The 22743-nt window shown below is 41.3% G+C and overlaps 1 protein-coding gene across 4 annotated transcripts in view; it reads right to left on the reverse strand.

Moving 5' to 3' along the window:
* git1 (G protein-coupled receptor kinase interacting ArfGAP 1) overlaps positions 1 to 22743 on the reverse strand; it is a 190089-nt gene that overhangs the window by 93526 nt on the left and 73820 nt on the right. For all 4 annotated transcript variants that reach the window (XM_070543325.1, XM_070543327.1, XM_070543326.1 and 1 more), the window contains exons 3-4: positions 19187 to 19299; positions 2990 to 3095 (exon numbers count right to left, since the gene is read on the reverse strand). In XM_070543325.1, coding sequence (XP_070399426.1) covers positions 2990 to 3095; positions 19187 to 19299 — 219 coding nt within the window. The remainder of the gene's footprint in view (positions 1 to 2989; positions 3096 to 19186; positions 19300 to 22743) is intronic.

The following is a 22743-nucleotide window of genomic DNA, read 5'->3' on the forward strand; positions in this document are numbered from 1 at the left end:
ACAGGAGGAAATGTGCTATGTTTCTGACTGCATTTTTTGGCTCCACCTATTTATGTCAGCCTTTTCACACATGAAGATCATCAAGTCCAAGTACCGTTCCACCATGACTGATGAAAATCTGGAAGTGTGCTTGAGGCTGGCTGTGAGCTGTTACTGTCCGGACTATGCATCCCTGGCTGATTCCATTCAGTGCAAGTCATCAAGAGTAAACTCAGGTAATGACAAAAGTTTACGTAGTTAATTATGTTGTGTTGACTACTGACTCATGGCTATATTGGCTCATGTGGTTTTACATGTTTTGTAGTAGGGTAGATCATTTTGACTTGGTCATTTTATAAGTAGCTCGCAAGTTGAAAAAGTGTGAGCACCCCTGCTCAAGAGAAACCACTGTTCTATGGGAGAGGACTTCTCAGAAGTCCCACCCACCCGAAAGGGTTGTGTCAGAATTGCAAACAAAAACTCAGCGATTGCAAAGGAGAAAGCCAGAAAGTGTAAGTGCAAATCTGGTAGTGAGAGCAAAGCTGTGGGCAGGGAGAATGAAACTAAGGAAATTGATAACAAAAACACATAGAGGCAAATAGGAAAAGGAAACATACTCATTTTTATCTGATTGCGTTTCAGCGCTAGGGTCACTTGAATTGCCCTAACATTATGGTTTTAACTATTCTTCTTTTTAAACCGGATGCTTGATTTTATTTTGTCCGACATTTGTTTTTTTTTATCGATTGGTCTTATTCCAATATCTCTTATCTGTAATGCTGTTTGCTTGCTATTTTTTGATTTTATGTTTTTATCCTGCTTTTATGCCCATGTATTGAGAATGTTTTTCTTTTAATGATGTTGTTCAGCACCTTGGGCTTCGGATAATGTTGTAGAAGGTGCTATACAAATAAAATTTGATTGATTGATTGATTGATAAACTGCTCCTATAAAGGTATTGAATAACATCCGCCTGAATACAGATGCAGGTAAAATTTCTGTGCTGTTTCGGTTAGATCTGAGTTCAGCTCTTGGCACTGTTGACCATACCATACTAATAGACAGGCTTCATAAATGGACTGGTTCAACGCATCTGTCAGCATTCATTCTGTGGGAGTTTTGGATTCTTGAGCCTCCGAGACTATTTGGGAGTCAGATAAGGATGATTGTTTTGAGATAGGCCAGAGATATTTTTACCATTCTGCTTTCAGTTTCTTCTGGTCTAAAGGTTGTCCAAACAGCTAAATAATGGGGCTTAATTGTTTTCATAGCGTGCAGTAACTTCATCTTTGAGGGCATCCATTTTGCGTGCCAATACAGGAATTGCAGCAATATTACTGTCCAGAGCATTCAGCTTTCGATTCATCCCAAGCATCATCTGAGTCAGTGAGCTTAAAACATGGCAGAGACATTCTTTAAGCTCAGGAAAAACATCCCATTGCCCCCGACAGCTCCACAATTTTCAAAATACCAGATTAGCAGAAATACGGTACTTATAAATCCAAAAATCCATACGTTTTCTGAGTCCACCACAGACAGCAGAGAAAGGCACATAATATTCAATTTCCTCCAGGAATCCAAAATGTATCCAACCAGGTGCGTTCCATAAGAAACAAGGAAGTCTTCTCTGTTCTTAATGTGGAATTTTTTTAATCACTTCTATTTGTAGACCAGCTCACCAGATCAAATGTTTTATAAAAAAGTTGAAGTTTTCAGTAGGAATGCAGAGAAGCGCTCCTGCAAACAGAAACCGGACAAAGAGACTTGAGGCAATAAGAAGGAGAAATGGTGCTCTCATAAGTATGGACGTGGGCATTTTCAGCACGTCTTAAGGCTGTGGTTGGCACAAAATGCACTATGATTTATCATTGTGCGATTGTTCAGTAAAACAATGTTGATTTTATATTTCCTCATCAGGTTGACGCAGTGATAACTTGCTCTTGTTGTATTGCTGTTTTTCTCTTTCTGCAGGTCCCATCACTTTTGTTTTTTAAATGGTAAATAGCCTGTATTTGATATAGCACCTTCTAGAGTCCTGTAGCCCCCATAGCACTTTACAACACAATCAGTCATTCACCCATTCACACGCTGGTGGTGATGAGCCACACTGTAGCCACAGCTGCCCTGGGGCGCACCGACAGAGGCGAGTCTGCCGAACACAGGCACCACCAGTCCCTCCGACCACCACCAGCAGTCTATCGCTCAAGGACAGAACGACAGCGACAGACTGAGCGGCGCTCAAACCTGCAACTTCCAATTATGGCACGCGCACTCAACTCCCGTCCCACCGTCACTGCCAAAAATAATAATCTGTCAATACCGTTAAATTTCCATTCATTTTTTATTAATATTTAGCTGAAACAAGCTGAGCAGAGTGCCCTCGTAACATATAAACAATGCATTTAAAAAATTTCACATAAATTAAGGACATTTCTAGCTAGGCAAGCAAGACAAAATAAATGTATTATTTATTTAGTCTGGCTTGCCTAAATAAATGTATTATTTAGTCTGGCAATGCTCCATTGATTGCTCTCGGTCGTGGGGTGGGTTCTACCGTTGTCTTTCAAACGATCTCCACATGCTAGTGGACAATGAACAACGTGACGTACTCAACACAATGGATGTTGGTAAATGAGGCGGTCCACTGTTGAAGAAGGTGAAAATATGTCCTTTTTTTCTAAAAAAAAAACCCAATAACTTAAATCCATCTATCTGCTCTTGATTCTAATACAGCCCAAGTCCACATAGTCCTAACTGATGTAAAAACCGTTTCAAACGAGCTGTCGCCATCTTGTTCCTCTTGTGCCTCTGTTTCCAGTTTGTAAAGATAACTATAAAATTATTAAATAGCACAGTAGCACCTTTTTCTGTTGCAGTACAAGGTAACAGTGAGAAAACATCAGCATGCAATAAGGGATGAACAAGGTCAACAGTCATGAAGACAAAAAAACAGGATATGATGCAATGTGTGCTTTTCAATAGCTGGTCAAACAAAGGCCAGAGCCCTTACCTTGCTGAGATCCTTTGTGGTGACACCATCATCATCACAGCAGGGAAGCTTGTGCACAAATGCCAGCATCTGGTATTTGGCTCTGATGAACTCTGATTTTGTGGGACTGAAAAAGAGAAGAGAAGTTCAGCAAAGAATAGAAATAGGTCTTACAATACTTACGGTTCAAACACTTCCCACCACCAGCTGTTTATCCTCGTACATATTTTAGACTCCAGATTGTGTTGGTTTTAACAGCATTGATCGTTTTAAGAAATATAATAAATGTCTGTATAATAGCACCTCCCAAGTTCATAATCTGAATTTAAATGTTTTATTTCCAACAGATATTTTCTCCCAGAAAAAAACACAACCGAGCCATCTCACACACTCCCCTGCACAACTGTGTATACACTGTACCCAATCTTGGACAGAGATAACATGCAGATTATAAGGCCCCCTTGTAGCTAGAGACTTTGGCTGCGATTCCAGCCTTGGCACGCAAAATACATGGCATCATGGAGAAAGTTACTGCATGGTATGGAGAAGTTTAAACTCCATTATTCGGCTTTTGGAAGAGTTGAGACCGGCAGAGAGTAAAAGGAACAGAGGAATCTTTTCCCAGCCTGTTCCAAAACAAATCACCTTATCTAATTCTGGCACCCTTGCTGCCTTGGAGGCTGAAGAGAAGAAAACCTCCTGTAGCATGCCAAAGGTGAAGTTTTCATCCAAATGAACAGAAATTAACTTTTAATTTGCAGCCACAAACTGTGTCACACATCCAGGGACCCATCACATCTGTCTGGCCTCCAAGAAAGAAAAACCGGAAAATGCTACGTGCAACTGACCAAAGAAGCCATAATATTTTTGCTCAAGGTCTCAGGCAGAAGAAGAGACTCCTGCACTTTCATTCAGAATAAAGTTAATCTTCCGTGAATCATAAATGATTTTACCACTTTATAGCTTGATATAATCAAATGTGTTGAATGAACAAGATGCTTGAATCCCAAAGTGTATGAATAATGTGTGCATTAATCAATGATGTTAAAATGAATAATATTCCTGCAATGATTCATTTCAGATCTTAAACTACGCCAGATCAGTGTTTGTTATTTTAACAAGTTATTCTATCAGTATACTCATACATCATAAGGTTAATATTAAGGTTTAACATTCACTTCACATAAATGTGTAAAACATTTCCACTTCACTAAGAGGAACCACTCTATCTGACTGAAGGCGTGATTCTCGGAGGTATTTTTGTAATGTTTTTAAACGTGTCAAATTCCGGAAGTTGATAAAACAGAATTATTCCCTGATCTAGTTAGTTTCCAGCTGCCTCCTGGTCCGGCCAAACCGGTGTGCAAGCATTTAATACCATCTTTTGACCTCAAGGTCAAATCCTCTCTGCAACGCTTGCAAATGATTTCAGACACAATGGCACCTCTAAGAGCCACTCCACACCTCAGACAGATGTCTAACCCTGGTTGCACCTCATGGTCACTGAAAGCTGAATTCAAAGGGAGTTATGACTCTTTGGGTTCTTGTGGTCTCGACGTCCGGTGATCTCACCACTCGGGCCGCCTTTCATCCGGATCGCCGGAAGAAACAATCACCCATGGGTATCGTGGACTATGCCCACTGGCATCGGCTAGTTTTATAAACAAATCTCTAGCTTATCAAACTATACAGCCAAACTGATTTTACAACCCAGACTTCACAATCTCTTCCAGAATCTTAAGAAATGTTTTGCTAAAACATCTAGCTTCCATTCCATCATTTCATCCATTAAATCCAATCACTTCATACATTCCACTCCATCATTCTATTAATACCTTGCCTTGTATAATCATTAATTTAGGAAGATAGAAATAAATTAATTTTTATAATCTACAGGTGGGCCATGTTTATGGATACACCTGAATAAAATGGGAATGGTTGGTGATATTAACGTCCTGTTTGTAGCACATTAGTATAAGTGAGGGGGCAGACTATTCAAGATGGGCGGTGACCATGGTGGCCATTTTTAAATTGGCCATCCTGGATCCAACTTTTGTTTTTTCAATAGGAAGAGTCATGTGACACATCAAACTTATTGGGAATGTCACACACACAAAAAAAAAAAAACAATGGTGTGCTTGGTTTGAACGTAACTTTATTCTTTCATGAGTTATTTACAAGTTTCTGACCACTTGTAAAATGTGGTCAATGTGCTACCCATTGTGTTGGATTATCAATGCAACCATCTTCTCCCACTCTTCACACACTGATAGCAACACCACAGGAGAAATGCCAGCACAGGATTCCAGTATCCATAGTTTCAGGTGCTACACATCTTATATCTTCACACCATAGACAATTGCCTTCAGATGACCCCAAAGATAAAAGTCTAAGGGGGTCAGATCAGGAGACCTTGGGGGCCATTCAACTGGCCCACGATGACCAATCCACTTTCCAGGAAACTGTTCATCTAGGAATGCTCGGACCTGACACCCATAATGTGGTGGTGCACCATCTTGCTGGAAAAAATCAGGGAACGTGCCAGCTTCAGTACATAAAGAGGGAAAGGCATCATCATGTAGCAATTTAAAATATCCAGTGGCCTTGAGGTTTCCATTGAGGAAGAATGGCCGCGCTATCTTTGTACCCCATATACCACACCATACCATCACTTTTTTGTTCCAACAGTCTTGGAGGGATCTATCCAGTGTGGGTCTGTGTCAGACCAATAGCAGTGGTTTTGTTTGTTAGCTTCACCATTTACATAAAAGTTTGCCTCATCACTGAACAAAATCTTCTGCGTGAACGGAGGGTCCTGTTCCTATGTTTGTTTTGCCCATTCTGCAAGTTCTGTTCACCGATCTGGGTCATCCTCGTTGAGATGCTGCAGTAGCTGGAGTTTGTAAGGGTGCCATTTGTGAGTAGCTAATATCCGCCGAAGGGATGTTCGACTAATGCCACTGTCTAGTGACATGCGGCGAGTGCTACACTGTGGGCTCTAGCTGAATGAAGCTAGGACAGCCACTGATGTTTCTTCATTATTGACAGTTTTCATGCGTCCACAATGTGGCAAATCCAACACTGAACCAGTTTCACGAAACTTAGCAAGCAGTTTGCTAACTGTAGCATGGGAGCTGGGTGGTCTAGTAGGGTGTCCTGCATTGAAATCTGCTGCAATGACCCGGTTACTGCGTTCACCAGATATCAACACAATTTTGATCCGCTCCTCTCGTGTTAACCTCTTTGACATGTCAATGGCTGTGAACAAAGAGAAACTTGTAAATGACTCATGAAAGAATAAAGCTATGTTCAAACTAAGGACACCATTGTTTTTCTTGTGGATTTCTCAATAAGTTTTACGTTTCACATGACCCTCTTCCTATTGGAAAAACAAAAGATGGATCCAAGATGGCCAACTTCTAAATGGCCCCCATGGTCAGCACTAGGGCTGAACCATCTATAGTTTTTGGACCGAAATTGCGATTTCAAACAGCACAATCACGTGACCGTCAAAGCTGCGGTTTTGGCTGATCCAGGATAAGTTGTGCAACTATTTTTTACATCCGGGGTTTTCCCCCTGTGTTATGGCGGCGGCAAAAGCCAGCGCAGGGGAGGGGGTGGGATGTACCGTCCAGAGCCGAGCCCAAGTCGCGCGCTATAGTTGACTTTAAACCTCGAACTTCTCTTTTTAAAATGGTTTGAATGTTTCTGATGGCACACGTTAGTTCAAACAAGCTGAGGTGTCGGAGTGCGTGCGTCTCTCTCACGGAGCTGACGTTTTAGTGAGGAAAAACTATCAGACGGCTTCGAAAAACGTGCAGCCAGCCTGCCCCAGTAATGCAGGGAAAACTGTGCATTTTTGGCTATTTAATACATTTAAAAGCTATTTCTACCTACAGATTTCCTCCATACATTTTTGGAGTAGAACATGTTTTCCTAAAGCTCCTCTTTAGATAAAAATCCCAAGCACAAGTTGCTTCACAAATACATTTAAAAAAACATAATAATGGGAGAAAATATTAATAGATTTAACTGTATTTATTTCATGATTAAAAAGTAAATATTAATGTGAATGATTTGTTGTACTAGATCAGAATCTAGACCATCTTTTCACTTAATCTACAGGATGGCTTGGCAGGCTAGTGTTGGAACTTTGTTTGCAGAAAATCGTGAATTGAACCGAAATCGCAATTTCTGCTAGAAAAATTGCAATTCAATCAGCGTATTATAGTGAGAAACTAGAAAATTATAGAACAAATACTAAAGGGTTGTGGATAGAAATAAATAGGATTATTGCAAAAAGAGAGAAAACTCTTGTATATCCACAACGCTTTAGACATAATGATAAAATGATTGAAGACAGAGATATGTAATGAATTTAATATTTTTTTTGTGAGTGTGGGTCCAAGGTTGGCAGAAAATATAGTAGGGCATTGGAGTGGCGAGGTGGAAAAGATAGAAATAAACTCCAGGACTGTTTTAAAACAAACAGATGAGGAAGAAATTGTTCGACTAGTTAGAGAATGTAAATCTAAAAGGTCCACGGATTGCAATGACTTAGATATGACAGTGCTAAAAAGTGTCATAGATGGTATAGTCAAGCCTTTACATTTTATCTTTAATGTTTCTCTTAGCACTGGAATATTCCCCAACGCAATGAAATTTGCAAAAGTGGTGCCATTGTTGAAAGAGGGGGATGAGTGCAACTTTACTAATTACAGGACAGTCTTGAGCACCTGCCCCTTTTGTCCGAAGTGCCGAAAGTGTCCTTTATCTGGTCTTTCGTCAGATTTCACCGTAAAAAACTGTTATACTGTAATACAGGCAAGGCACTAGGACCATGCGGAGGCAGCCTCGTCAAGCTGAAGCCTAATTTCCCTTAGAACCACCCACACGTTCACTGATTAGCTCTGCCGAGTTATGCTAACATGTGATTGGTTGTCCCTGCTGTCGCTCTAACTTGCAGCCATGTGAACGACAGACCGGTGTTTTGCCTGCGAGCAGGAGTTTGAGTTCATCTACCTGTGAGTTTTTTATTCTGCCTCCTTCACGACAACTGGATGGACTTTTTAATATAAGAGCTTTTGTTTACATTAACATTTGAGTCCGTGGCTAGTGTGTGTGGAGCAGAGTGAGGTAGCTGCGTGTCTGAGACAGAAAACGGGACATGAGAGAGACTTCTCCTGAAGTGTTGAAGAAACTCACACAACAAAGAATCACGGATGTTGATATTTCTCACTCTAGATTCTCCACGTCATAACTTCTGGATGGCTGATCGAATAAAAATAATTCAAACGGTTTTTAAAAAGTACATAAAACAAGCTTTCCAACAAGGTATTACATGACGTAATTAACGTTACTCAAAAAATTACTATTAGAGGGAAACCAGCTTTTCAGCGTCACAGAAAGAAACAGAGCGAACCGCGACGGGAGAGCAGAGAACCAAAAGGAGGAGATAATCTGATCATCTTCATCAGCAGCTTTTATAAAGTTATGGAAACGCCACAAATAAAATCCACCTGTTGGTCAGGTGACCCAGAATGCTGTTTATGTAGATGGTGACATGAGGATGGACAGATCACAGTCACACTTCTTTATTTGAACACTCAACTATTTACTAAATGTAAGATTCAGCTTCATTCCAGCGTTGTTTATATTTACATTAAACATTTATTTAGCTGAAAATATAATTTTATCAGTGCAGAATTTATTAGTTAACTTTTTGTCATAAAATGTTGAGCTTTCACTGTTTATCTGCTTATTGGTCTTTATAATGCGGGTAGAAATGTAGCTACAGTTGTGATGTGTGAGTATTTTCTTATGTTGCCAAGTATTTATTTTTCTGTATCCCGTTCTCTGGACCAGAGCATAGACCTGTGGTCACAGACAGGCTGCAGTCATTAAACAGGTCAACATGAGGTGTTTTTCTGAGTTCAAAAGTTCAAAGTTTAAATTGTTCATTTGAAATAGTTTGCTCAAGTCTTTTTAAGTTCCTGTTTAGTAATAAATGTAAAAAAAAATCGAATCCGTTTTCATTTAAGCTGCATTTTTACAGACTTTAATAAACATAAACACTAAATACAAACCAGGCACTGAAAGTTGAGGTTGTTCTGAAAAAAGGGGCAGAGTTACAAACATTTAACACATTTTATTACAATTTTGAAGCCATAAAACAAACAAATACCAGTTATGTTTGTGGTCATAAGAGGGTCAAACGTGATAATGTTCTGCCTCCCACAAAGAGATGGTAAAAGTGAATGTGAGCATAATTATATACATTTTATTACTTTATTATGTATTTTTTATTATTGACTATTACTCCAAAGGGTTCAAATGAAGGCAACTGGACTTCTTTGGTTTCTTTAAAACATTTCACTTCTCCTCTGAGGAGCTTTGTCAGTTCTAACTAGAACATAGGAGAGTCAAGCTTATAAGCTGTAGCTGTCTGTTGTTATTTAACGAGCAGAAAATACTCTGAGTACCCCTCCTCTCCATCCCCTGATGAGTCGTTAGCCTCTACTGAAAGGGAGTTGTTGTGTTGATTAGATGCAGGAAGGTGTGACCTAGACAAACTGCTTAGGAATGAGATTCAAAGCTGCATTATAGGTATTGGAAAGGTGAAATCTAAGCCCCGCCTCTATTTAAAGTGGGGTTTCCACGTTTTGACATAGATAGCTTCCTCTACTCCTCTCCCCATCTATCTTCTCTGTCCAGAATGTGCATTTTGTCCTTCAGGTGTAGGTGGACTGCAGAGTCTTGACCTGAAGCGGTGGCTCTCCTGTGTTGTGCCATGCTCTTGTGTAATTGTTGTTTCCCCATTGTGAAGATCTGGACAGTCCTCACTACGTTGGACTGCATGAACGAAACCACTGAGCTTCTGTTTGGATGTTGTGTTTGGAGAAGACTTCCAAGTTTCTGAGACTCCTGCCACGTATGTGATGATGGTGCCTTTGTGTAACGGGTGTTGTTGTTAGGTTGGTAGCAGAGCTCTCATGTTTAGTGTTAAGTTCAGTGAGATCATACAATGGGATCAAGAATTTCCTACTGACAGGAAAAAGATCTCAGCTAACATAGCTGTAGATCACACTGGATAACTTTCTGTGGTTGCATTTATTTTACATTTATTTTACTACCTCTTACTAGAGCTGTCTTTAGTAGACGCAAAATATATTTGGTTGTACACCTGTGCAATAGCAATAAATGATCTTGAATCTTGCTTCCTGTTAAATGTACTTCCTGAATGAGGGACCTTTTTAGGCTAAAATAACAAAATGACAAATACAGACAGAAGGACAACTTCTTTCTTCTTTTATAATGCGTTGCATCACCACCTGGTATCAGAACAGGACTCAGTATTGGAAGATAACCAAAAATCAAACAACTTGAACTCAGATCAGGGGCAAAAAAGTGGTTGTAACATCTCTAGATATAAGTCAGCTTTAAAAGCTAAAAAAATAATTTATGAACTAACATGAACTTCCATTAATGACACTAAATTATATATTTATCCTAGTTTATTATGTTGTTTGAACCCAAGGGTCTCATTATCTGAATTTTCTAACTTGTTGGATCGTGAATCTGTTTAAAAGTTTTGCTCTGAAAGTGCCCCTTTTTTAACTTTGAGCACCCGCCCCTTCAAAGTTCTCTGCACGGCCCTGGATGGGTGTGTTTTTAGGCTTCAGTAAAGCCTTTGATACAGTAAACCATAGAATATTTTTGAAAAAGTTGGAGAGGTATGGAATAAGAGGTTTAGCAGCATCATGGATATGTAGCTATTTGGAAAACAGACAACATGTACAGGTAAATGAATTTAAATCCAAGCCAAGGTGTCATTTGATAAATAAGAGAGCACTATATGTTTATGTTTATTTACTTGGCAGACGCTTTTATCCAAAGCAACTTACAATTTATAACCTATAGGGCATGTTGTGATCTGTGGGGGAAACCGGAGTACCCGGAGGAAACCCACGCATGCATGGGGAGAACACGCAACTCAACGCAGAAAGGCCGCAGCCGAGTTTCGAACCTGCGACCTTCGTGCGGCGAGGCAACAGTGCTAACAACTGCTAACAACTGTGCCACCATGCAGCCCACTACTGGGCTATATATACTATACTGTGCATTAGTGGTACCGTAATTATGTTATTGTGTCGAAGTATGGGAAAATATGTATAAGTCAAACATGTAAAATGCAGAAAAAAGGTATAAGAATAGTAACTAAAAGTGGGTATAGAGAGCACACAAAGAAACGGGTTTTAAAAATGCAAAAATTTAAATTTGAGGATTTAGTGAAGTTTAGAACAGCTCAAGTATTGTATAAAGCTAGAAATAATAAGCTGCCTTTAAACAAACAAAAATGATTTACAGAAAGAGAAGGTAATTATGAGTTGCGAGGGAACTTACATTTTAACACAAAAAGGATAAGGACAATGACGGAGTTTCGGAGTGTCAGTGTGTGGGGTGAAATTTTGTGCAGCTTACTAGAAAGTATTAAACAAAGCGAGATTATTAAAAAATTTCAAAGGGAATATAAAAACTTTATTTTGGAAACATACCAGCAGGAAGAGCATAGAGTTTTATGGAGAATGTACTTGGTATATTTAACTAAAATCTTATGTATTATTTAGTGGCGGGAAACGAGTAAGAATTATTAATTATATATTGGTTTAACTTTTAGGTTAGTTGTGTCTTGTGATAAAGGTTATTATTATTTTTTGTTTTGTTTTGGTGTTGTTATTTTTTTGTATTATTATTATTTTCTTTAAATGACAAGGGTAGGGCTGGATAAGTTCATACTTCTCCCTACCCACTTTTGGACATGTATAAGGTAATGGTGTAATATCTGAAGTGACTGGACTGGTGAACATTAAAGTGTTTAGGGTAAAAATGTTGTTTACTGTTGAGAGGGAGGGTGTTCATGTTACAAAATAAATGAAATGAAATGTCTGCATAAAAGCAGTGTTAGAACATACTGTGGTACCATACCCTCGTGAGCATCAGTTGAACACCCATGCTTTCGTTCTTTTTTAAACACAGAAACAGTTTTGTTTACCTGTTTGTAGCTACAGTTTCGCCGACAGCTGCCGGTTTCTTCAGACTGACGCTGATGGTGGCGCGTCACTTCCTTCTCCGTTTATCTGCGGGCAGCAGAGGACGTTGTCGCCCTCTACTGCCCGCTCTCCCCGGAGCTCAGTGTCCAGAATCAGACATGTTCTAATGAGAACCAGACTCAGCACCAGTTCAGAACCGGGTCAGGTCTGCTGCAGGAGGAGCTACTCTTCAGTGTCCCTCCTGCTCTATCAGCGCTGATATTACTAACTGGCACAAAAACTCAACCAGAACCAGTCTGTCACATTATAACACACACAACACTCGCTTCGAGCCTGCAGCAGTGTGGACTGATACTAGCTAAATTACGTGAACCACGTCCACGTCTCTCTTACTTTGCATTTATAAGAAAAGCAATTATAGCTGCAAAATTATTGGTAGAGAATGCCCTCTAGAAGCTGTTAAAAGTTATTGTTTAGCTTACTCACCTCAGATTGGGCCCAAAATCTCAGTTTTGAGGAAGCAGCAGTCGGCGGGATCTGACTAATTACTGGAACGACTTGGACTAATTTGTGAAACGCTCTTCAAACCAGCATAACCGGTTCAAACTCCGTCAAGTTGGTGAAAGAGTCACATGTAAAAAACACTAAATTACAATCTAACAGCCAAGCTACAACAACTAAACAATTATAATACTAGAAGCTTTGCTAGGACTCTGACACAATGCTAATGCTAATGCAAACTACAGCACAACTCACTTGCGGCTAATCCGAGCCCCGACTGCTACAAGGCTGGTTGAGACCGCGGTGCTTTTAGAACCTACTGCCACAGAGCTGCTATGTAGTACTTTTCTTAGCTACGTAGCATCGTTCTCGTTAGCCATTGGCTAAAACAGACTGAAAATAAACGTGTTCTATACTTTAGAGCAGAAGAGGGCGCTAGACTGAAGTTTTTAAGACAATTTTGAGTTTTCAAAGAAAATGCATAAAAATGCAATGACAATGACTACAGATGTCTACAACACTATTAGACACTCATTCATACTAGTTATCAGCAAAAAAAATGTTGATTTTGGTGTGACTTGCTCTTTAAAAATGTAGGTCTTTCCTACAGAGAAATAGCAAGGAAAGTCAAGGTGTCAGTGAGTACAGTTTCCTACACCATCAAAAGGCACTCTGGGGCAAGATGCCTGGCGGACACAAAGTCTAAAATGCATCAAAGGATACGTTTCTGAGAGGTAACAGCTTGCGCCATAGGCGGCTCAAAGGACAACAGCTTCAAGCACAGCTTAATAGTGGTCGTAGTAAGCAAGTCTCAGGTTCAACTGTGAAGAGAAGACTTGGAGCTGCAGGTTTGACAGGACGAGTTACAGCAAGAAAGCCACTGCTACGACATCAGAATAAGAGAATAAAAAACTGGAAAAATTAGGGCGTTCTAAAACTTTGGACCTGTAGCGTATTTCTTTTATTTATTCTGATATAGGGATTGCACCTAATTTCCTTGTACGTGCGTGCTACAATGACAACAAAGGATATTCTGATTCTGACATGTTGCCAGTCCATCGCAGGGCAACACAAAGACACACAACAAAAGGTCTCTGTTAATGCTTCTCTCCCTCACAGAGCTGACGGAGTAGTATAAATTAGGTTTAAAGGCAATTCAGAGAGACTAATCAACCTGACAGTCATGTTTTTGGACTATGGGAGAAAGCTGGAGTACCCGGAGAGAACCACGCTTGCACATGGAGAACATGCAAGCTCCATGCAGAAAGACCCGAGGTAGGGTTTTGAACCCAGGACCTTCTTGCTGCAAGGCAACAACGCTAAACACAGCGCCACCATGCAGCCTTTCTTAGTCAAAATAAAATATCTACACATAGCCAATTAAACTATGATCAGTAAATTATAATATTTTTCATTAACATGTTCAGTAGTAAGCTACCGACACGATCAGGGAACGCTAAACGAAAAAAAAAAGTTTTAAGACGACTCTTAAAAATCGGCAGTGATGGAGACAGCCTAATTGAGAGTGGTAGCTGGTTCCAGAGTGAGCGAGCTAAAACTGAGAAAGCCCGGTCCCGTGAGTCCGAACCCTAGTACGAGGGACGGTGAGCAAGCCCTGATCAAAGGAGCGCAAAGAGCTGATGGATCATGTCTATTCAGGAGCGCAGTTAAGTAGAGGGGGCAGCCCCCTGAAAGAAATCAAAGACAAATCCCAAAAGTTTAACCCTCCCACTGTCCTAATGGGTGTGACCCCGCAAGGAAAGTTGACCTTTGAGCAGGGTTGATGGTTTATCCCTTGAGGTCCACGTGGCAGGGGTGAGGTGGTGCTCACTCCTCACCCCTGCCACATCGACTTCAAGGGATAAACCATCAACCCTGCTCAACAGTCAACTTTCCTCGCGGGGTCACACCCATTAGGACAGTGGGAGGGCTAAATCATACCCGAAAACAGACCAGAAGTCAGTGTGAGGAGGCCAGCACCAGACAGATGTGATCCCATTTCCCAGACCCAGTCAGAAACCTAGAGCTCAGTTCTGCACGGTCTGAAGAGGATGCAGTGATGACTGACCCAGTACAGCATAAAGAGAGTTACAATAAAAGCAAAAGCTCCAATTCTAAAAGTACTTAAAACACAGTGTTAAAATGGCCAAGGGTTTACGTTTAAAACAGACATCCGAATGCTCCCAAACATTCACAATCAAAGTCCACTGACTTACACACAAGTTTGGGAGCCAAGAGGAAACCAGTGGTGATGTTACCTGTGACACGCAGGATTCGAAGCTTGTATCACCAAAACGAACCACCGCAGAGCAAAGCACTGTGTCTAAGCTTGATTTGCTTACTGAAAGTCACGTGACCAATGAGCGACGACGCTTCGATTCACCCTTCCACCCACGTGACCACTTCACACGTCATTTCAAACATTTAAAGCAACGCAAACCGAGAGGCGCAGGTTTGTATGACCTGAGATTGATGGTTTAGGATTCAGTATTCAGTGATTAAACACTGAGTCGCAAAAATGGATCCTGTAGCAAAAAGAGGGCGTTCTGAGATGTGGGAATGTTTCTATTTAATCTCTCCAAATAAGGTTTGAAAATGTATATGGTCTAGTCTAGTAAATTACCTTTATAGTAGTAATACTTGGTGCATATTGTAGGGCTGTATCTTTTAGACCGTCTGTCATTTTCCTTTAATTAAATTAAAAGTTTAGTATGATTTTTCTTCTTTTATTGGTAATTCATATAATAGTTGATTTCAGTTTGGTTGTGCATGTAATGGAATTTAGTATGTCCTATCCTTATGTGAATTTTCTAATCTTCAGTTTGTTACTCTATTTCTAAAAAAGATACATAAATTGAGCTAATTATTCCTGCCTAATAATCCAATAGAAATGTGAAAAGTAAAATATATTAGTATGTAGAGAATGTGAATATGTGTAAATTAGATATATCTCATCACGTATCCCATAAAAATTTATTGTTTCAATAATATTTGTTATGTGTTGTAGGTGCAGTGTGTTATTTGCAACCAACATCTGGCTTACAATAACAACACCTCATCAATGTTGAGGCAGTTTCGTGCCAAGCATGACACTTCTGCTCGAGCTGCAGCCAGCAGTCAGGGTAAATGTCAGTATGTATGTGTTTTAATGTCACATTATCTGTTTAAATAACTTGTTTTGTTTTATTGTAGACAGCAGAAAGGACAACACTGATGAAGCCCTGGTCAATATGATTGTTGAGGATTTGCAGCCTTTTAGCATTGTGGATGACAAAGGGTTCAGAGCCTTTGTAAGCCTTTTGGATCCCACATATGTCCTTCCATCACGGCTGGCACTGAAGAGCATGGTTGATGTCAGATATAAGAGGGAGAAAGAGAAGGCCAAGGAAATCATTCAGAAAGCCCCTGCAGTTAGTCTGACATCTGACATGTGGACATCTATTCACATGCCATAACCTGCCATTTCATTAATGAAAGTGATGAGTTAACTTCTACTGACTGTTGGGAATTTTCCTGAGAAACCTACAGCAGCTAACATAGCCAAAGTTTTGGCTACTTTGATGGGGGAATGGAACATACAGTCCAAACTTATGTGCCTTGTGACTGATGGTGCTGCACACACGCTGGCATGTGCAAATAATTTAGGCCCTGTCCACACGTAGCCGGGGATCTGCCAAAACGTAGATATTTTTCTACGTTTTGGCCTGTCATCCACACGAAAACGGAGTTTTTTCACACGAAAATGGATCTTTTTAAAAACTCCGGCCAAAGTGAAGATCTGCGTTTTCTCCGTTTTGGGTGTCTGCGTGTGGACGGACAAAACCGGAGTTTTAAGGTCCGCAACGTCACTTTCCGCGACAAAAAAATGCTGACATCACGTGTGCGACCTGTGTTTACAGTAGCCGACAGCATGGATGCCCTCAGAGCTGTGCTCGCTTTATCAATTGTCCAAGAGCTTTTTGCTTGTTTGTTTTTGCAAGCAGAATTACTGCTCCTTGCGGAAGACCACAAAGGACGAGGTTAAGAACGGGGGAAGTACTGCCGCCTACAGGTCTGGCATGTCCTTAACAACGTATTTATACGGGTACGTGTGGACAGTTTTTTTTTTAAAACGAGGTGGTGTGGATGCAAGTTTTTGGAGGGGCGGATATTCGTTTTTAAAAAAACCCGGCTACGTGTGGACTAGGCCTTAGATGCAAGGCACAGTCACTGCATTGCACATGCCCTGAATCTAGTAGTAAGGAAGGCCCTTAATTTGACCCCTGATCTTGAGGACATGAGGGGCAAGGCCAGAAAGGTTGCTGCCTACATCAGAACCAGTACTTTGGCCAGAGAGAGGCTGCTTTTCCTACAGAGGCAGATGGAGGCAGTGGCCCCTGTCCATAAATTGATTCAGGAGGTGGACACAAGATGGAACAGCACTTTTGATATGTTGTCCAGGCTGTATAAGCAGCGCGAACCAGTAGGTGCAGCTCTGGCGTCCTTACATACTGATGTGGCTCCCCTGACCTCTGCAGAATACAACGCCATCTCTGAATGCCTTGAGGTATTGTCACCCTTAAAAGAAGCAACTGTGGAGCTGTCGGCAGAGAAATCCATGTCAGGGTCAAAAGTAATACCCTTAATTCGTATGCTGAGGCACAGCATCACCTCAAAGCAGAGGCAGGTCAGGGGTGTTGTGGCCAGCAAACTGTGTAGTAACATTGTGCAGCTCATGAACGAAAAGCTTAGCCACTATGAGACAGCCAATCAACATTCTCTTGCCACTCTCCTGGACCCCAGATTCAAGGTGATGGGGTTCTGTAACGCTACAAATTCAGAGACTGCGGTAAAAAGACTGACCGCCAAATGTGCCACTCTGCTGCGAAACAGTAGCACAACCCTTGACCCACTACAGCCTGCAGCTTCCTCATCGTCAGAATCCTCAGGTAACAGCTTAAAGTTCTCATGCATATGGTGCCCTTTTCTGACACTTTGTTTTTGATTATTTCAGTGGCTGGCCTGTGGGATATGCTGGACAGCCAGGTCTCAGAGAAAAGGAAGGTGTCCAGTGCCACAGCAAATGCCACAGTCGAGGTTCACCAATATCTTCTGGAACCAAACATTCCAAGAGGGGAGGACCCTCTTAAATATTGGGCTAAACAGATACATGTGTACCCTAGTTTATATGTACTTGCCAAGGAGGTTTTGTGCATCCCAGCATCCTCTGTTCCCTGTGAAAGGGTATTTTCCAAAGTTGGGGAGGTTGTCAGCAAAAAAAGAAATAGGCTCAGCCCTGGAACTGTTGAACAAATTCTGTTTTTGAATAAAAATGACATTTGATCCCCATATTGTCACCAAGCACAACCACCTGTTCACAACCCCCCTCACCAAAATCACCTTCACAAAGTCCTCGGGACTACAGATGGAAATCTGCCCTAGGCTACAATCTGGTCTGTTGACATTCATGTTGTCCCTACATGTATGTCCATTAACATGCACTGTCCCAAATAAACATCATTTCATTTCAAGTATTCACACCAAGAAAAGCAATTTTATTATATTTAATGTAATGTTCAAATTCAAGATACTCTTATTATATGATCCTGAGGAAGCTTCTTAATGCTTTATTTGTCCATAAAGTTCAATACACCATTCATTTTCAGTAGAATTGGCTAAAAACAATACAATGAAATACAAACATTTACCAGCAGATGTCCTCAAAGAGTTTTGAAGAATCGACCCTTGAACCTTTTTTCAATACAATTGGATTGTAAAGCTTTGTTGGTTCAAAAGGCTTCACATCATCATCACTAGAAACCAGCACTCTGGTCCCTCGTCTGTTAAAAACCTCTAAAAGCTCTTAAGCTTCACTAAGCTTAAAGAACTAAAACCCATTTTAAAGCCATTAAAATACAAACAAATGGAGCACATGAGAGAACTGGCACAGATCCAGTCTCTCCCTTCCTCCCGGCAGCTCTCCCTTTTATGCTGCTCAGGAGGTGATCAGCCTAAGTGAGTGCAGCTGTGCAAGTAGGAGGTGGAGGCAATCCACTGATTGTCCTCTGCAGAGTCAGCTTTCTGGGACAAAACAGCAACAGCTGTAACAGACTCCTCCACGAAAAACAACAAGAGGCACCTTCCAGGAATTCATTATGTACCCAACTGGGTTTGTTCCGTCCGGACACAATGGAGCTCCCTTCTCAATTTGTAAAGTGGAAAATAATTTACTCAATTGCATTCAGTGACAAGCTCCTCAGCTCCTCTAAATCCAAGACCATAGTCTTGAGTCGGTAAAGGGTAAAATGCCTTCCCCAGGTCCTGCCGCAAGTGGAGGACTTTTATCTCGGGTTCTTGTTCACCAGTGAGGGAAAGATGGAGCACAGGATCGGTGGGCTGATTGGTGCTGTATTTGCTGGGACACTGCTGTGGCATTGTACTGGTCGATCTACGTTCCTACCTATGGTTACGATTTCTTTTTTATTTATGACCGAAAGAATGAGATCAAGGACAGAAGCGGCCGAAATTTGTTTTCTCCGCAGGGTGTCTGAGCTACCCCTTAGAGGTAGGGTAAGAAGCTCTGTCATCCGGGAGGGGCTCAGAGTAGATCTGCTGCTCCTCCATCCTCCTCCAAAATCAGCACTCTATTCAGCTGATTTTCTAGTGCCTCTCTAGCTAAAACACTTACTGGACCTTGTCCTGAGGGTTTGGTTTCCTTCGACCGCTCTGCACTTGCGCAGGGTCCAGGAGACTGTGTTCCCATATGGAGTTGGCCCCATTACTGGCTAAAGTCTGAACCATCTGCAAGACAATAAAAGCAAATACAAAGAGTCAGGTAAACAAAGTGATAGCTTCCATCTTTACATCATCTAAAGGCACACCTGAGTAGAACCATCTGGATAAAAAGTGCCTGAACTGTGTTGTTTTGCACGTTAATGATTATTTAAATTATCCATAAACAATTCAGCATCTTTTTTGCAACCCTATTTCTACAAAGCAGTGACTCAGGAGGAAGAGCGGGTTGTCCAGTAATCTGAAGGTTGCAGGTTCAATCCCGGCTCCCACCAGAGAATGCAACTGTTGTGTCCTTGGACAAGACACTTTGCCTGCCTTGCATGCTGGTGGTGGTCGGAGGGACCGGTGGTGCCTGAGTTCGGCAGGCCCCGCCTCTGTCAGTGCATCCCAGGGCAGCTGTGGCTACATCATAGCTCATCCCCACCAGTGTGTGAATGAGTGTAAGTAGGTAAGTAAATGTTATTTCTATAGCACTCAGACATAAAATCCCAAAGTGCTTCACACAGATCAAAACAAATTAAAACAAAGTCATAAAATCAAAATGATCTCGAAACAGAAATAGATTAACGTCATAAAAATAAAGTCATAGAATTATAACATTTCATAAAACAGATGAAAGATGATTACAAATTTGAGTAAAGAAAATAAAAGGTTTAGGTAAAAGCAGCTTTAAATAAAAGAGTCTTCGGCTGTTTTTTTTTTAAAAGAGTACAGATTGTCAATGCTGTGTAAGGATAAAGGAAGATCATTCCAAAGTCGGTGTGGAACAGTCTGGAAGGAGCGATCACATCGACTTTTATATCTGGTCTTTGGAACTTCTAGAAGGTTCTGGTGGGTGGACCTGAGGGCTTGGTTTGGAGTAGAGCCCTGCGCGGGACTGTTTTCTTCATCCCGCTCCTGCCCGCTCCCGCTGAATTTCTGACCATTACCGCCCGCAACCACAACGTGTATGTTACACTCCCGCCTGCACCCGCAGTGTGCATGTCCACTCCCGTCCGCAACCGCAAAACCCGGAGAAATTATTACCTCCCAATAAAAGAGATGTATTGAGTTTGTGACCTCTCTGGTTCTGGAGAAAACATGTCATTTTATTGGATACGGAAACCACATGAATCCTTGTTTCGTTTCTCAGGCCTGCACGTCTTGGTCAGGATTAACCATTTAACGCCGAGGCGTCACCAGGATCACCGGTGACACCTCGGCGCATGCGATTTCAAATAACTCCTCACTACTTAAATTATAAAATTCTTTTAAAAAAAAATAATAAAGGAGCTACTGTGTGGTGCTTAAAGGAAAATCAAGGCAGTTTCATATTCTATTCTCCTCTGTAATCACGCAGTGATCGAGGCCTCTTTTCTAAGAGACCTGAATGAGAAATATTGGCACAATCGGCATATAGACAACACAGCGCAGTGACTTTTAATAACTTCGTTTTTATACATGTGTATAAAAAATTAACACAATCACATTGTACATAAAATAGACCGCTTTGCAAAACAAGTACCGTATAAACATGAAAAACAGCAGATTTAAAGTTTTTTGCCATATGTTGCAGGTGTTCTGTTTGAAAAAATAGAATAAAATAAAAACGCTCAAACTTAGGCATGCCGCACAGTAACACAGGCACCTAATTAACAAATAGCAACAGATTGAGTGGCTCAAATAACACTAATAGATAACAAAGATAACTTATAAAAACCAAAAAATTTAATTTACTGATTAATTACTTGGTTGGAATATTGCTGCGAAGGAAGAGAATGTGGCTGACCGACTGCGGTCCCAATCCTGTGCGTCTCTCTTCCAAGATGCGCCCACAGACACTGAATGCGCGCTCTGAAGGTGCACTGGATGCAGGGATACTGAAAATGAAACGCGCCAGCTTTGAGAGCGCTTGGAAGCGCTCTTTGTTGAACTTCCACCATTGAAGCACGTTGTTTGGGTCTGGGTTGTCAGAGAGCCGGCAGGTGAGATATTCAGAAATTTCATCATCGACCGACTTTGGCGCTGATGCAAATGACGCGTCATCTTCCCAGTCTGCGAATGGTTCTGTGCTTTGCTTTTTGGCTGGTGGTGGCTCATCCTCTGCTGTGGCTGGGACCAGGTCAAACTGCATCTTCTGAATAATATCCTTTGCGCCTTTAAAAAAGGATTTTATTCATATATTAATTACTATTTATTTAAAAAATGGCTCGTGTCATTCATTTAGCTATTATGCCTCTCATTCATTCTTATTTCTCCTTCTATTTTTAAAATTCATTTTAAATATAATTTTAATTATAACTGCATTGCATGCCATTTTCTGTTTTTATAAAAAGCTAGGCAGCATACCTTTAATTACATCTTCTCTTGCGTCTGAGGGCAGCATCCGTAGCAGTCGCATTTTAAGAGTCAGCAGTGTTGCAATCCTGTACATCATGTGGAGAGGGGATGCAGATGTGTCACTGGTGCCCATAAGTTCTTCCAGACGTGAGGCACACACATTGGCGACTTTAGAGAGCAAGGGCTCGTGGGATAGAGCTTGGCAGTGTTCAATGAGTCTCACAGACCACGGCAGTGGAAGTGATGAGCTGGGAGTGGAGTTGACGGATTCTAGGTCATTAGTAGCATCCTTAAATAACTTAAGAAATGCAACTACTGTTTTCAGAGTGTTTCCATTGATCTGCACAATTCTTTCATATTGGTTATTGCTCAGCAGTAATGTGGAGATTCCCTCATGCTGTTGAAGTATGGAATCCAACATGTCATAATTTGAATTCCATCGGGTCTCGACTGACTGCTTGAGAGATTTTTTCAAGTTGTTTTTCAGACCTGAATGTTTGAAATATTTCACCAGTTTTTTTGCATTGGTCAACAGTTCAGACAGCTCAGCAGTTTCATCCAACACACCTGGTGAAAATGCACTAGACAGAGTGACGTTCAGGATGTGCTCGTTGCAGTTCAGCCTTGTGTATCCACGCAGGGCAGCAACTATGTTGGCTCCAAGGTCGGTGACAAACACAACACGGCCAGACAGAAGTGTCGCATCTATTCCAAACTCACGGAGTTTCTGGAAGAGCAGGCTCCTGATATTCTCCCGTTTTTGACACACCGCTCTCGAACGGAGCAGCAAATAACACCCTGGAAACTAGGTTGAAGTCGTTGTTTGCATAATGGATGGTGCCGGATATAAATGACGTTTTATGATAATCCTCCGTCCAGACATCTGTTGTGATGGCGCATCCGTACGTTTCAATGATGGGCCTTATCTCCGCTGCCACTGACGCCTGCAGCGCTGTTGCTCGCCCCTCGACATGTCTGGATAGTGGTTGGATGAGGCAAAAGATCTTTTACATCAAATTTGCCATATTTAGCGGCAACATTAACAAAATGTTGCGCTATGTCAACAAAGCCTTTCCCGGCAACAAAATCATACGGCCGTATGTCTGCGCAGCACACTTCCACACATTTCTC

This window comes from Nothobranchius furzeri, chromosome 13 (assembly GCF_043380555.1).
Source record: "Nothobranchius furzeri strain GRZ-AD chromosome 13, NfurGRZ-RIMD1, whole genome shotgun sequence".
In the NCBI taxonomy this organism is placed as follows: domain Eukaryota; kingdom Metazoa; phylum Chordata; class Actinopteri; order Cyprinodontiformes; family Nothobranchiidae; genus Nothobranchius; species Nothobranchius furzeri.